Genomic DNA, 15,230 nt, shown 5'->3' with positions numbered 1-15,230 from the left:
AACGGCTAAAGAAAAACTAAAAAACAAAGAATTTTTTTTAAGAACATATAAAGGATGTTATACATATAACTTAAAAATCTCTTCTTTTGTTTATTACAACTGCAAACGCAATTAATACAATAACAAAGGTATTACTTTGTTAAACATGATTGTGTCTTTAATGGTTAAATGTGACGTAACGTTAGGGGGGGGGGGGGGGATAGAAAAACGTTATGGTGCGTTACATGCGTTACGTAATACTTGAACGCTCCCAAAGCCTCAATTAGTGAAATAATGTTTTCTCACGTTTCTTTATTTGTTGAAAGTGATAAGTAGAACATATTGTATTTTATATTTAGCTAGTTACTAATATATCCCTAAGATCATTACTTATTTATTGAACACTTGTTGTATAAACATACTACAGTACAGTTTTTGAAAGGTAACAAATAGCCTTCGCATACGAGCTGCTTGAAATGAGGATAATAAAAAAGAATATTCTAAAGTGTGTATAAAGTACAAAATTAAAGTACCTATCTGATTTTTTCTTTTGTTTTCTTTTAAATTTTGAACTCAAAATGATATCCTCTAAAGGTACGTCAACATGAGCGCCTATTTGGAGTTCTACTAGCCCACGAAGTTGAAACAGCGGCTAACATTGCATGTGAGGGCGCTGAGAGTGACAGCCACGCGTGGGAAGGTGATCTTTGTGGGGCAGCTCAAACATTGTTGCATCAGCACGCCGTACAGGGGGATATGAGTTCCCTGCAGGCAGCGATTGCTCGCTTTGCAGCAGCTTGCAGACTTAACAGCGAGGCTCCTCTTGATCCAAAGTAAGTTTTTCAATTGTTTTAACAGTATATACAGAATAAGTCGTTCTCCGCGTTATTTGGCCATATCATGCTTTTTTAAAAAGTTCGCGCGCGTTCAAAAACCTACAACAAAGATTGCCGCGTATGACGCTGGTGAGTTAATTTTAAGGAACTATAATACCGTAAATTTTAAACTTTGAGCAGCCTTGCGATTCTGTAATTCATTACAAGGTGGGAGCTTGTAGTTTATTGTTTATCAGAATGCCAAATCGTAATATGACTGCTTCACGACTGATATCAGCGCGACCGCCGCTGCGAAAACCGCTGTGCGAGTTCGAAAAGTGAGTTACAGAATCGCAAGGCAGCAATTGAGAAATATTCGTTATTAAAAATGGAGAGCTATTAAAATACTTAAAACATTCCATAAGCATGTGAAAATACTGACTTCAAAGAAGTTAATAATTACTAATTCAATTCACAACCTGTATTTCCTAAACATACGCTTTGTAAGTAAATACATTTATGGATACTAAAATAACGGTTGTTCATGTTTATCAATAACTTCCATAAATGAGCTGTTTTCATCGGCTTCCTGCCATGAATTAATTTAATCATGAATCGACGTGATCCAGAAATTGAATCACGTGAATGCATGCCCGCTAGAGCGACTTTGTTCTCGTATATTGCATTACTGGTGACGTAAATGCATCTACAATTCAATTTCCTCAGTATAATTAATCGAACAGTGTTTATGAAGGCACCTTTCATCTGTTTTTGACGTTATTAAAGCTAGGTATATTTGCTAAACAAACTAGTTGATTTTCTTCAATTTATTCGATGATTTTTTTTTGATTGTATGAACAAAAGTTGTTTGAGCAGTGTTGGCGTAGTGGCTTCAGCGTGCGACTCTCATCCCTGAGGTCGTAGTCTCGATGAACATCTGTGCCCAAATGGACTATTTTTCTATGTGCGCATTTAACATTCGATCCAACGGTGAAGGAAAACATCGTGAGGACCGGCTCGCCCTAAGGAAAACCCTTTTCAAAAGGCAAAAAAGAATTTTTGGGCTTAGACCCAAAAAGTCTTTTTTGACGGTGTCTGCAGGCACAGGAGGTTGATCACCTCCTTGCCTATTAGAAAGACAAATTACCATAAAACAGATACAAATCTGAGGCCCAGACCGAAAAAGGTCACTGATAATTTTTTTTTATATTAACAAACGACATTTAGATTTTATTTAAACAATCGAAGTATTTTTATGTGACTGTTAATAAAGTTTATATATAAAATTACAAAAAGTCATCGTAGATTCGACCACAACGGCTTAGCTCTATTGTAACGGGCCATGTACATGAAGACACTATTGTGGGCGTAGACAAAACTGAAACTCCATTCCATAACTGTCATTACCCGATGGGGCGGATGTCCGACATGTCCGGAGTATTACGAGAATATACACTGTACATATATCCCTACTAGTTTTCTTTTTTTTCTGTATAAAAAAAATCGAATTTCAATTAACATAAGACTTAATAATTGTAATATCACCCAGAAGTTTGCAGCGTATGAAATCAACTTGAAGTACGTAGAATGATATGGACTTCGAAGTTTCGAAGTTTGTCTCCAGGTGTTAGCTATTAAGGGCCTGAAACTTGGTGAAACTTGGAATCACGCTTTTCGCTAGGATTATTACTGTTTATTACTATCCAATGTCTCCTCTGTACTTATAAACAGTATTTTATCTTACTAAAGTTATATAATTTCTAACACTGCTCGGCCTGGTGGTATATCGTGCGACATCTATCCCTGATGTCGTAGGTTCAAACCCGGCTGTGCACCAAAAGACATTCTATCTATGCGCGCATTTGACACGTGAGGAAACCGGCATGCATTGTGGACCAAAAAGTAGACGACCTGATCACCTACTTGTATTATTAGAAATACACCTGTTCTCGAAATACACTGTATTTTTTTATATGATTTCGATTTTTATATAAAGACTAATTGAATAATATATAATAATATTAAATAATATATTTTGAAAGAAATACATGATATATAACTTTGACTTTTAACTTTTTACAATAATATTTTATTTTTAAAAATAAACTTTTTTTTATCATAATTACTGAATATATACAATTTTGAACACTATTGCCATAGGTAGAGCACCTCTGTAAAGGAATAAAGAAAAAACAAATGCAAAACCTTGTGTTCTTTTTTTAAATTAATTTTTTTGAGGATTCCATTTTCAAATCTTATTAAAAAAATCTATAGGTATATGTTCAAACTGCTCAACGAACTGGAAAGAGCATGGTGCGCCAGCGAGGCTTTAGTTGGAAGTGGAAGTGGTGATGCCGGCACGTGCGCATCTAGAGATGAAGAGCGTTGGTTAGCTGATTGTTTTGGCGAGTTGGTTGAACGGGCCTTACACCAGCTGAGGCTTCACCGGGATCTATACCCAGTACTTCATCACCTAAGTTTGAACAAGTAAGTTGTTTGTAAGCGTTATGATTTTTGTAATAATCATCTATGTGTACGCTTATATCACATCCTCAATAGAATCGTTTAGAGTACACAATTGTAACTATTTATTATATCATTAAAATTATGAAATTGTACCGAAGTTTTGCGGATCAACAAATGGTCCGTGACAACGAACGTGACGTGAACGTGAACGAATAATAATTATAATGAAATTGTGACAGTCAAACGAGTTTTTATCTAGTTTAAAATAAATAAATTATCAGCTATTATATTCTGTAAATTTCACTATTCACATTTCTTTTCTTGTCTTTAGCTACTGGAAGATGGATTAATTAATTTGTTTTCTTTACAATAAAATAATTTACACGATTATATTATTACGAAGTATTTTATAATATGTAAAAAATGCATACGATGTTTACAATAATGAAACGAAATAGTAAATGTGTTGTTTGTTATTCCAATGCTTTAATGTTATACTTATAAAACAAAGACCTTTACACTCCTTCAGTACTCAAAATGATATTCACCAAAAGTGTAATTCCTGAATATGATGTGTATTCATGGCAAACACGAAATCCACGCGCCAATTTATACATAAATGAAATGTATTAATTAATATTAAATCCGTCTCAAGAAACTGTTGAAGCAACGCCAATTAGAGTTGCAACAGTTTGTTGTTGCTTATTTATAATCCAGATTATTCCACTTGGTACTGTATTAATGAAGCTCGCTGAACAACATCCTACGCAAATATTGGAGTGGAAAGAGTAGACATCTTTGTAAAGGAAAATAAAAGTTAATAAATACACATTGTTCAATTAGACCTACATTCAACTAAGTCTAAATGGTTCTAAATATTTGTAGAAAAGGCACAGTTTAAAGCTAATCCATAGACAAATAAGATGACATTGATCAAAATTGGTCTATTCGTAGACGGAGGTGATTGTGTTTTTTTTTTTGTTTTTTTTATTGGAGAATTCACGCCAATTGACCTAGTCTCATGCTAAGCTAGTGAAGCTTGTGTTATGGGAACTATGCAACGGATATACATACATATTATACATCGATAGACTTAACACATATAAATACATATTTAAACACCCAAGACCTAAGCACAACACCAAATGCTCATCACATCGATGTTTGTCTCAGCCGGGGATCGAACCCGGGACCCATGGATTCGCAGTCAGGGGTACTAACCACTAGACCAATGAGCCGTGTTTTGGATGAACTTATAAGCTACACAGAAGGATAAAGACGCAAGGAGGAAGTGGCTATTTGATACCTTCTTCTTTCCTTGTATCTTTGTATTTAATTTCGAAAAAAAAGTAGTGATAGGAGCGTACCATACTCGTAGCTATGTGAAGCTTATACTGGTATGAATAAGTGACTTTGTGCCCCTTGAATATTATTTTATTATTAAAAACACTTCTAAGACAAATTGTAAAATTAACAGATTAGAATATCTCCTGCGGTGTTTGAACCAGCTGTCGCAGATGAAAGCTTTTTGGCGTTGCTGTCCATTTAGCAAGGAAATGAGGTAAGTGAATTGAGACGTGAGACGCGGCAAAAATGCTCGCATTATAATTAAAAATTGTTTCACATTTTACTATGATTTAAAATGTAAAAACACAACCTGTCTTAAGGAGCATTGAAAATCGGAAAATCTTGCTGCATACCAAAGTTATATTTCTTTTTATATTATTTTTTAAATGTAAATGGAATGTTATGTAATGTGGCTGAATAAATGTTCTCTTTCTTTTTATTATCTTTAGTAGTTTATCAAGAAAATAATTACCAAACTTGTATTATAAACGTATGTTTAGTAGTTCGCGGGTCCTTAATGTGATTTTACTTAGCCTACCTTTTTACGTAGTTCATACCAACTTGGAACATTTTGCTATGCTACACCAGAGACTGTTCGGTTTTCCGGAATGAAAGCTTTTTAGGTTTTTCTGTGAATTTTTCTATATATATAAACCTCAGAGTCCAGTTCCAGTCGTAAGATTTTAATTAACAAATAAAAAATAGGGATTTATCGTAGAGAGGTGAAAATTAAGGGTTTTATGTATTTTTGCTGTATCATAGAAAAATAAAAATAAAAAAAATTATCTAAAAAATTAAATTTTAGGGGTGGACGTAGTAGCTGATTCTCAGACTTACTGAATATGCATCTAAAATTTCATAAGACTTGGTCGATCCGTTTCGGAGGAGTATGGGAACGAACATTGTGACACGAGAATTTTATATATCAGATAAATATGTATTTATAATTTCATTTGACGTAATTAGCACACAAGTCGCTGCAAAATTATAAATGAAATTTGATAAGATCGAAACTCTGCTTATTAAGCATAAGTCCCTTAGTAGTCAATTAGGTAATAACGAACAAGGAATTTCATGATACCGTGTTCTCTTGGGGTAAAGTTAATAGGCAACCATATTAGCGAGGATCCTATAATACACTATTTTAATTAAAGATAGGCGAAACCTTGGAACCACAAATTAATCGGATTCAAAGGTACGAGTTTATCTAAATTAATCTTTATTTCGGCAGAGATTGCGACTGAACGGTTTCTTAGAAACCTGTTATTTATCTTCATTGTCCCTTTATTTTCATTCAAGTTAAACTCCGTAATGATTTTGCTAACATTGTGTACCCGTTCTGATTGAAGTTTAATTTAGTGTTAGTACCTCGAAAGCAATATTTAAAGACTTTATTTTCTCAAAAGGACAAAAAATTTCACTTACATAAGAATAATACTCTAGATTAACATAACATGGTAGTCGTTCTTAAAATAATCAAAATAAAAGATAGCCGTACATGGAATAAACTTAAAAATAAAAGTAACCAAAGAAATATGAATTAATTAATTAATAAAAGTAAGTAAGTAAGTAAAAATAAAAGTAATTTTAAGAAATGAATTTAAAAGTAATTTTGTTAAACATATTCACTTAGCTTCGATTTGAATGAATTGATAGAAGTAATATTTTTTATATGTTATATGTTTAATATTTAAATAAATCTTCTTTTCTTTTCTTAGTTCCAAGTGCTTTATAGCAGTTGTAGTCGGCGTAATACTGTAATTTTACTTATCTTCTTCTTTTGGTCTACACTCACTAAAAATATAGCCAAAAATCAAATATGCATTCGTAACATTGAGAAATCATGATTGATTATGGTAATAGGCATGTCCTATAGTTTATACTATGATTACTCACAAATATTTTTGATTTCATCCTAATAATTTGTATACAGAAGTGAAATAGTAGGAGCTCTTCGCAAGGGAACAGCTGAATGGTACGACGCGCTGTGTGCCCAAGATACGGAGTCAGAACGCGGTGAAGACCTAGTCAACCTCATCACGCTAGTCCAAATTGACCTTCAACAAGGGCTTACGTACTATCACCCGTTATTTGAAACGTGAGTAAATCATGTATAATTTATTGGAGTAACAAAAATGTTCACAAAACAGATTCAGAAATCTAAGGCCAATACCTAGAGGTAGCGCCAGTGCTTATTTTTGTTATAGAGACTTGAGGTTTCTTTCATGTTTTCTAAAATTTAATATTGTTATACACTGAAAACATTATTTTTTTTATTATAGAACAAACAACGTACCCTACTTCAACGTGGTGTTCACACAAATCGATAAAATGGTAAGTCCTTAGCCCAGTTTGATAAAAATAAATATTTCCACTAAAATAACCAATTTTAAACAAAGCTTTGAATATGCAAAATGGAAAATTCAAAATACAATGATGTAAAACAAAATAGGGATTTGCAAACTGGGTTTGAAGCCTCGGGGCGTGAGAATATACACGTTGCAATGCCTCACTCGCTTTAACTTTACGCCATTGCGAACAATGATACAAATATATTATGTCATAACATGCATTTCAGTTCTATTTTTGAATTATATTGCAAACTAGCGGACCCGACAGACGTTGTCCTGTCTTAACTATGAATATTGATTTCAAATTGGTATAATTAATTAAAAAATATTTCAGAAACAAAGTTTTATTATTCTAATGCTTTATGTTATACAACATTCTTTGTTTGTTTTTCTGGCTCGCATATTATTATATTATCAATATAATAACTCCGATCGAAGCATTTATTTTAAACGATATTCATTTTTCTTACATTTTGACGATATTTGCAGCACGCGTTCTGTCAATGTTGTCAAACGCCATAAGGTTACATCAAAAAGTTCGAATTGTATGTTGGTTAAGTATTCTTAAATTTTCTAATTTTCCGCCCAATTTTTATCGTTTTTTCTTTTATAAGAACCTTCTCCTGACAATTACAAACACAACAAAATAAAAATCAGACAAATCGGTCAAGCCGTTTTCATGTTATGTCGTGACAACGGAAAACGGGTTTCATTTTTATATATATAGATGTCTCTTCAGCGAGGCTTATATATAAGATTTAAATTCATATTCAGACTTAAAGCTATAGGGAAGTTTTCATATGTAAGTTTGTATGACCGCAATAATTATTTAATTCGGACTGAACTCTTAAGTAAAACAAGAATGAATGAAGGTTTGAAGTACTGAAGAAATAATGGTTTGACAACAAATTTGCTTGCGTGAGCTTACTTTAAACGACGCTAATGTAACTTTCATTATGCAATGGAGCAAGTGGAGCTAGTCACACTTACATTATTTATTATATAATTGAGCAGTGTCGGCTTAAGCGTGCAGCTCTCTTCCCTGAGGCCGTAATTTCGATTCCCGGCTATGAACTTTCTGTCACCACATTTAACACACGCTTGTAGGGTGATGGAAACCGACGCGACAGATAGACCCAAAAAGGCGGCGTCGTGTGACAGTCACAGCAGAAGGCTGATCTATTTGCATATTAGAAAAAACAAATGATCATGTTTTTTTTAATAGGACGAGTTGCCGATTGATATTTCTGGTAATATCTTTTAATGAGATTTTAAACGCTTCCACAAGGATTTTAAGGTTCGTACTATATTGCAAATCAAACAGTTTTAATACTGGAAGCTATATCCGGACTTCTAACAAACTTCGATTGATCAATTAACGGTTAGTGAGCACGACATTCGACTGCTCGTTATTCGAATGACTGATCGCTTCAAATTTCTGGTAATTCGATGTTGTTTTATTTGTAACTAGCTGGCCTGGCGAACATCGTACCGCCTAACAGTCTATGCTTTATTTTTGTTTAAATACTAATTCTGCTATTCGGGACACCGGTCACACATTATGTCAAAAATAAAAATTTACCTTCCCGGAACCCCTCCACTAACACTTGAACTCTATGATATGGTATTAAAGTTCAAATTGACTTTTAAGTATTATTACGAATATTTTGTATGGGAATATAGAAAAGTTGTTTTTAGACTTTTTCACTCATTTTTTTTAATTTTTCTCTCCGTAAGAACCATCCTCGTACTTCAAGGAATATCATTAAAAAAAATCAGACAAATCGGTCAAGCCGTTTTCATCTTATGTCGTGACAACGGAAAACGGGTTTCATCTTATATATAAAATTCTCGTGTCACAATGTTAGTCTGCATACTCCTCCGAAACGGCTTGACCGATTCCTCTGAAATTTGGTAAGCATATTGGGTAGGTCTGAGAATCGGCTAACATCTATTTTTCACACCCCTAAATAATAAGGGTGGTCCACCCCTCAATTTTTTTTTTTATTTTTTAGACAAAATTTTTAATTTCTATTTTTTTATGATACAGCATTAAAAAATACATACAATCCCTAACTTTCACCCCTCTACGATCAACCCCTATTTTTTTTATTATAAATGACATACATGGCGAAACGACGTTTGCCGGATCAGCTAGTTTTTATATATATAGATTAAACCAACGGTTATAAAGAATATATCGTGTACTGTGGGCTCAGTTACCGCACTTAGACGCCCATTTTGTCCTTTGTGCTTAAAATAATCGTATTTATAATAGTAAAAGTTATTGGCTGATTTGGCGGAATTCATCAAAAAGGAGACTTCGATTGATTATTGTTTGCTCTTATCGCAGAATTGCGCCGTATTCATCAATTTTACCGTTTTTAATAATCTTAAATGGTCAGTTTATATTCGATGAGTCATACCTATAAATGTATATTTATTTATCTACATATTACTTTCGATGTCATTACTTAAGTGAATTATTTCAGATATAATGAAAATAAAATGACTAACTATAGGCGTTGCTTAGATGATGTATTCAAAAGCATATTCCCAGATTTGTGCCTTAAGAATTACAGTAATCTAATTGATTAGAGTTTAAATTACATGATATTTGCTATATACCAAATCTCTAATATTTATCATCGTTCCCAGAGCTTGATATAAAAAAAAATTGTATGGCCATACACCATTGACGAAGAAAACAATGATTCTTTAAGTGTGCGGTTGTCTGCGATAAGTCTTTATTTTGTCAAGCCGCGAAATTGAAAAGTTCCATGTTGAATTGCTACTGTACTAGAATCTTCAATGGTGATTTAAATGATTGACTTAATAATTATTTAACAATAGGCGAGCGCTAAACATCTAGTGACAGAACTCAATTTCGTTCTTTCAATATCTGTAGCGCTAATGTGGTAACTTGGATTAACGTGGCACGAAAACTCAATAGTAAATGATAGATGAAAGTAACTATTTTAAGAATAAGCACGCTAAGCTCCTTTGGGTTTTTAAGCTGATCAAGTCTAAGCAAAGCCTGCGTGGGCAGCCCAGACATGTACAGTATTATTTGTCTACAAATACAACCTAAAATGGTCGACGTTCCTATATAATGTAAGCATTTGCGTGTTCATTGTTACTTACAACAACTATTAGTAGCCCATAAATTACAACATAACTGAAAATTAGTGAAATTATAGTGTAAAGATTCATATCACAACACGTTATATTGTTTTTCCTTAGTTAAAATAGTTTAATTGCTTTAATGTTTTTCGTAAACACCTTTTTTACTTATTGATAAAAATGGTTCAAATATTTATTATGAAAAAACTAATTATATTCGTATTTAGTTAAGAAGTAAAAACCTGTTCTTATATGAGTATAAGGCTTACGTCGCACAAAACATTCGCCCATTTTCATATTACATATTGTTTGAAAAGGCGATATATTTCAAGTCTAACCAAATTCAAAGAAACATAAGCGAAAATTCTTTTTACTTATCTCACTACAATAGATTCTTTATCCAAGGCACTTTTACGACAGGCAAACCGTTGTAAGAATGCTATAAAACCAAAATACTGTTAAAACAACGAGACTACGTGGGCGGCTAGAATTTCCTTCCAAACCATTTCCCGTACATAAATATGTATTTTTCTTTAGGCGCTGATTTAAATTACAAATGTGGATTCAAATAACTATAAAAGATACATACTTTTATTTTATTTTACTGATCTTACGCTCCTAATTGATTAATATAAATTTGCATTTTTATGGATTTCGTCATCATAATCCTTATTAGGACTGCACAGTTAGAATATTGGGGTCTATATAGAAAGTGGGGGAAAAAAAACGCGTAGACCCTCAGCGACTAGAAAGTAACTCCCGTTAGTATTGGTTGTGAACATACAGGAATCAAACTTAGCACCAAATCTTGACTCAGAATTTTACCCTGAAATATTCCGGGTTTTTTTGTCGCAATGTTTTTTTCACCGCTCAGAATAAGACACATTTAGGTTACATTTGGGGTTTAAACATACGACATCAGGATTGTGAATCGCGAATTAGTAATTAGACTAACTTTTATATAGTTTGAATATTATAATAATAGTTTATGCAACTGTCATATAATAGAGGGTATTAAAACATGAGTGTAGTTTTTTGAAACGAGCCGCAAGCGAGTTTCAAAATAAGATTACGTGGTGTTTAGTTAGTGTTTTAATACCTAATTATATGCAGTTGCATACACTACTATTATAATAAACTTAAATATTTATTTAATCTCATGGATACAGGCTACCAAGTCATAAAGTCTTCTTGATTTTTCTGGTAAAACTATTCGTCAGTTTCGTAGCTGTTTCTAGAATGTCAGGTGAAGTTAAATTTTCATCGGAATCATCGGTGTTGCTTGACATTTTTGCTACTAAAGTTTTATCCAACAAAATGTTAACTAAAATTCGTTTGACTTTTTCCATTTTGGCGCTATTTCCTACATGAAAAAGCACCAATTGAAATCTCCTTGGTCGGGACACATTTGTCTTTAATAATTAAAAAAATATTTTAAAGCATTGTTTTGTTAGGAGAATAATGCTTTAATTTAATTTTTTAATTTTCTTAAAGAAGTATGTAAATAAAATATGCCAATACAAGTCTGTATTTCATTTCATAATTAGAATATTACCGAATGAGATTATATAAATACATATAAGGGAATTTAAGCCTTGACGGCCTGAGAACAAGAGAAAATATGAATGGTTTTAATCAAGTACGCGGTACGTACGAAATACTCAGCATGAGATAAAACTTTTCGTATTTTAGTGCACGATCTAAAAACGAATTTACACATTATTTAATGTGGAGACCAAAACTTTAACAACATTACAATTTGGGTTATGGTACATTTATATTTCATATTTGTTCAAGGTATCCGAAGATGTGAAGCAATGCGTCGAGCACTGGATCTCTGAGGGCTGGTGCGGCGTCGCTGAAGAGGAAAGCTATGATGTACACGGTACAAGTACACACAACCATTATTAATAAAGAGCATACTAATTCTTAAAAGACCGTCAACGCATTTGTGATCCTTCTGGCAGTGTGAGGCGACGGTATCACTTAACATCGGGTGTTTGCCCTCTCTTCTATAAAAATAAAGCATTAGGGTTACATAGTATTATATTGTTTAATATGATTTAGTATACTTATCTATGACAATTTTCTGTGTATAATTTTTAAGGTGAGTTTTTTGAAGGTAGGAAAAGTGTCAAACTACATTCTCGATTAGCTGATCTTAATTTTTGATTTTATGAAACGACGCAAATATTTGGCGTTTTTTTAATTAAGTCATTTGTTGTATGTTTAAGTAGCTTGATATATTTTCCTTAGTTTAAATGTCTGAACGCACGCATAAGTATTTGTCAACCAATATATATGTCAATTCGTTGTCATTATTCTACATTTTTTAAATAAAAAAAACGCCACTATCCGAAAATTGTGGATATATTGTCGATTCGGTCTTTGTATTAATACGTTTCAAGAGAGATTTTACCATACCGACAGGATGCACATGAAATGTTTGACAGTTAGGAAACCCATTATTTTAAATTTTCCAATGTTATTAATTATGCTATTCGGGACGATGACAAATACAATATACATGGGAATCGGTCCTGCCGCTCTCGAGTTAAAAAATGACTTTATTTTATATATTAACATTTATATAAACAAGGACAACATGTGTTTGTCCCAATTATAAGTACATTTTTACAAGCTTGGACTTTTACTAAGATCCTTGTGCAGTATGCAACATAGTAGCAGCAAAAACGTTGCCATTCGAAGTACTAGCAGCAGTGAGGGAGCTGAGTGCAGCAGCTGCGCCTGCGCCGCTGCCTCACCCGCACGACCCGCCACCACAACTGCTTGATGCCTACCAGTAAGTTGTACATATATAGAAGCTGTATATAAATGACTTGCTTGAATAATAATAATAAAATATCATTGTGCTTTTATTTTTTGTTAATATTGAAAATTCTCAAAACGTTTATAATTATTTAAAAAAATAAAAAAAGCATGTTGTCAGGCAAAGTATATATAACGATGGTGGATATGATAATATGATAATTTATTTTACGATAGACATATGTATTTTTTTATATCATTCCTAAATGTGTATTAAAGACACTGTTTTATTCTCTTAGTAAAGTATGCTACGTAAAATTTAAATTTATGTCTAAACATAAACTAATGATGATCACTAATGATGGGTTTATCAAAGATTATCTCACTGACGTCGTTTTAATACAAAAGGTAAATCAAATCATCTTGAATTAAGTTAGCGTTGTGGTAAATTTAAAGAAAATATTTGTATTTGGAGACTTTTATTTACAAACGTAGTTATTCATTCTATACAGGTTTTATGTACATCATTTGGAATTGACAGTAGGCACGTTTGTTTAAGTTGCTAGTGTCCAGATGGTTTTTGAAGCTGAATGGATGGAGGAGGGAGTCCTTAGAACTTTTCACTTCTTGATGAATTGAGTGTAGGCGAGGGGAGAAGTTTGGTAGTAGGGGGAGGAGTAGATAGGGGCAGCGCCAGAGTATGCGGAGTAGGCAGAGACGAGGGGACCGCTAGAGTAGGCTGCTGGTGCTATGTAGGATGCTGAGGGGAAGATCAAGGGTGCAGCACGCTTCTTGATGAAGTGAGGGTTGGAGTATATTGGAGATGTGTGCACCAGGGAAGAACCGAAGGTGGAGTAGGTGCTGGCTAGAGGAGAAGCGGCGTAGGTGGTGGCCAAAGGTCCTGCGGCGTAGGTAGTGGCCCACGGGGCAGATGCGTAGTAGCTGCTGACCAGAGGAGCAGACCGTTTCTTGATAAAGTGTGCGTAACCGAGGTTGTCAGAGTAGGCATAAGAGGGGGATGAGTAGACAACAGGAGCTTGGTTGTAGATGTGGCTAGCTGCACTGTAGGCAGGACCGAATCCGGCAGAGTAGGCCAATGGAACGGTGCTGATGAGGGCTGGATCGGGGTCGGGTGACGCGGCGGCCACGGCGAGGAAAGCGACAACTGCTACACACTTGAACATCTTGTTATAATATCCTTCGACTGGGATCGACTGATATCCGACTAGAATTGTGCTTCGTATTTATACAAATCCCACTTAGTTTTTTAAGGGCGTACTACTTAATAAACCGGTGCCAAAAGGCTGTCCAGGAAGCTGATATTTACGCTTATGAAGGTCATAGCAAAGCTTGAATCGGCACAGTATATCATCCACGCTGTAAATAAGACTAATTAAATATCAACTGAACATTGCCCGTGAATGTTACCGATAATATTTAAAGTACGCAGGTGTAGTTGCTAACGACAAGTGACATTTTAAACATGCGCAATTTTTTTTTGTGCCAAACTTTTTGTCGCGAGGTAGGTAGGTGTAGGTGGCTACTAACGATATTATTAGCTGTGGTTATAGGACCTTTAGAAGTTATCTGATGACCAGTATAAACTGGTTATAGGTAGTTGACAACGAATAAAATTAATCATTGTTCTGTTGTTATTACCAATTTATATTGTACGAATATTACGTTTTTTTGTGGTCATAGTTAAAACAAACTAATCTTTTTAAATCTTCATAATATGGTAAATTTAACAGTTATACCTTCATAATAAATCATCTGCAACCTTCTAAAGAAAGTTAATTATTCCATGTTTCTTCTTTGTATTTGAATTTGAGAGTATTTCTGAGTTTATTTTACTCTTCATTCATAAAACAGGTAATCCTTTGTCTGAATGCAGTAACTTTTTAATTAAGTCTTTGTATAACAGCATTGTAAACATTAATAAAAGTACCTTGTTAACACAGCTATTGCATGATCGCTCCGATAACATCAAAAATAAAAGTAACTCTAATATCCTAAGTTTTTAAATTTCTTAACTGAATACTCAATAGTTTTTTAGTATTCTTTCGTCCAAATTAACTTTGCATTAAATCACAATTGTTCGGTATTAAATAAAATTTATCCTTGAATCATTTATAAAACAATGTAACATTTTGAAATTTTATATCTTTGCTATAGCTTACATTACTACTACTATGTAATATGTATACTATACATTTTAATGATTTGAATTGAAATGTAATATAATAATGATTTTAAGGCTCACTCTCATTATATATTTTAAAATCTAACTGTGTTTATTGGTATATTTTATTCTGTAATTAAATTACGTAACATCATTAATTGGGCCTGAATATAGTAATTAAAAATATACTTTATATAT

The 15,230-nt window shown here is 33.4% G+C and overlaps 1 protein-coding gene across 1 annotated transcript in view; it reads left to right on the top strand.

The window, feature by feature from the left end:
* LOC125048605 (BAI1-associated protein 3) overlaps nt 1-15,230 on the top strand; it is a 67,960-nt gene that overhangs the window by 32,297 nt on the left and 20,433 nt on the right. The window contains exons 9-15 of the mRNA XM_047647354.1: nt 574-812; nt 3,069-3,281; nt 4,738-4,821; nt 6,541-6,705; nt 6,890-6,941; nt 11,879-11,966; nt 12,752-12,884. Coding sequence (XP_047503310.1) covers nt 574-812; nt 3,069-3,281; nt 4,738-4,821; nt 6,541-6,705; nt 6,890-6,941; nt 11,879-11,966; nt 12,752-12,884 — 974 coding nt within the window. The remainder of the gene's footprint in view (nt 1-573; nt 813-3,068; nt 3,282-4,737; nt 4,822-6,540; nt 6,706-6,889; nt 6,942-11,878; nt 11,967-12,751; nt 12,885-15,230) is intronic.

The sequence above is a fragment of the Pieris napi genome, chromosome 4 (genome assembly GCF_905475465.1).
Source record: "Pieris napi chromosome 4, ilPieNapi1.2, whole genome shotgun sequence".
NCBI lineage: Eukaryota > Metazoa > Arthropoda > Insecta > Lepidoptera > Pieridae > Pieris > Pieris napi.
Note: the sequence above shows the minus strand (reverse complement) of the source record. Positions and strands in the feature narration are given on the sequence as shown.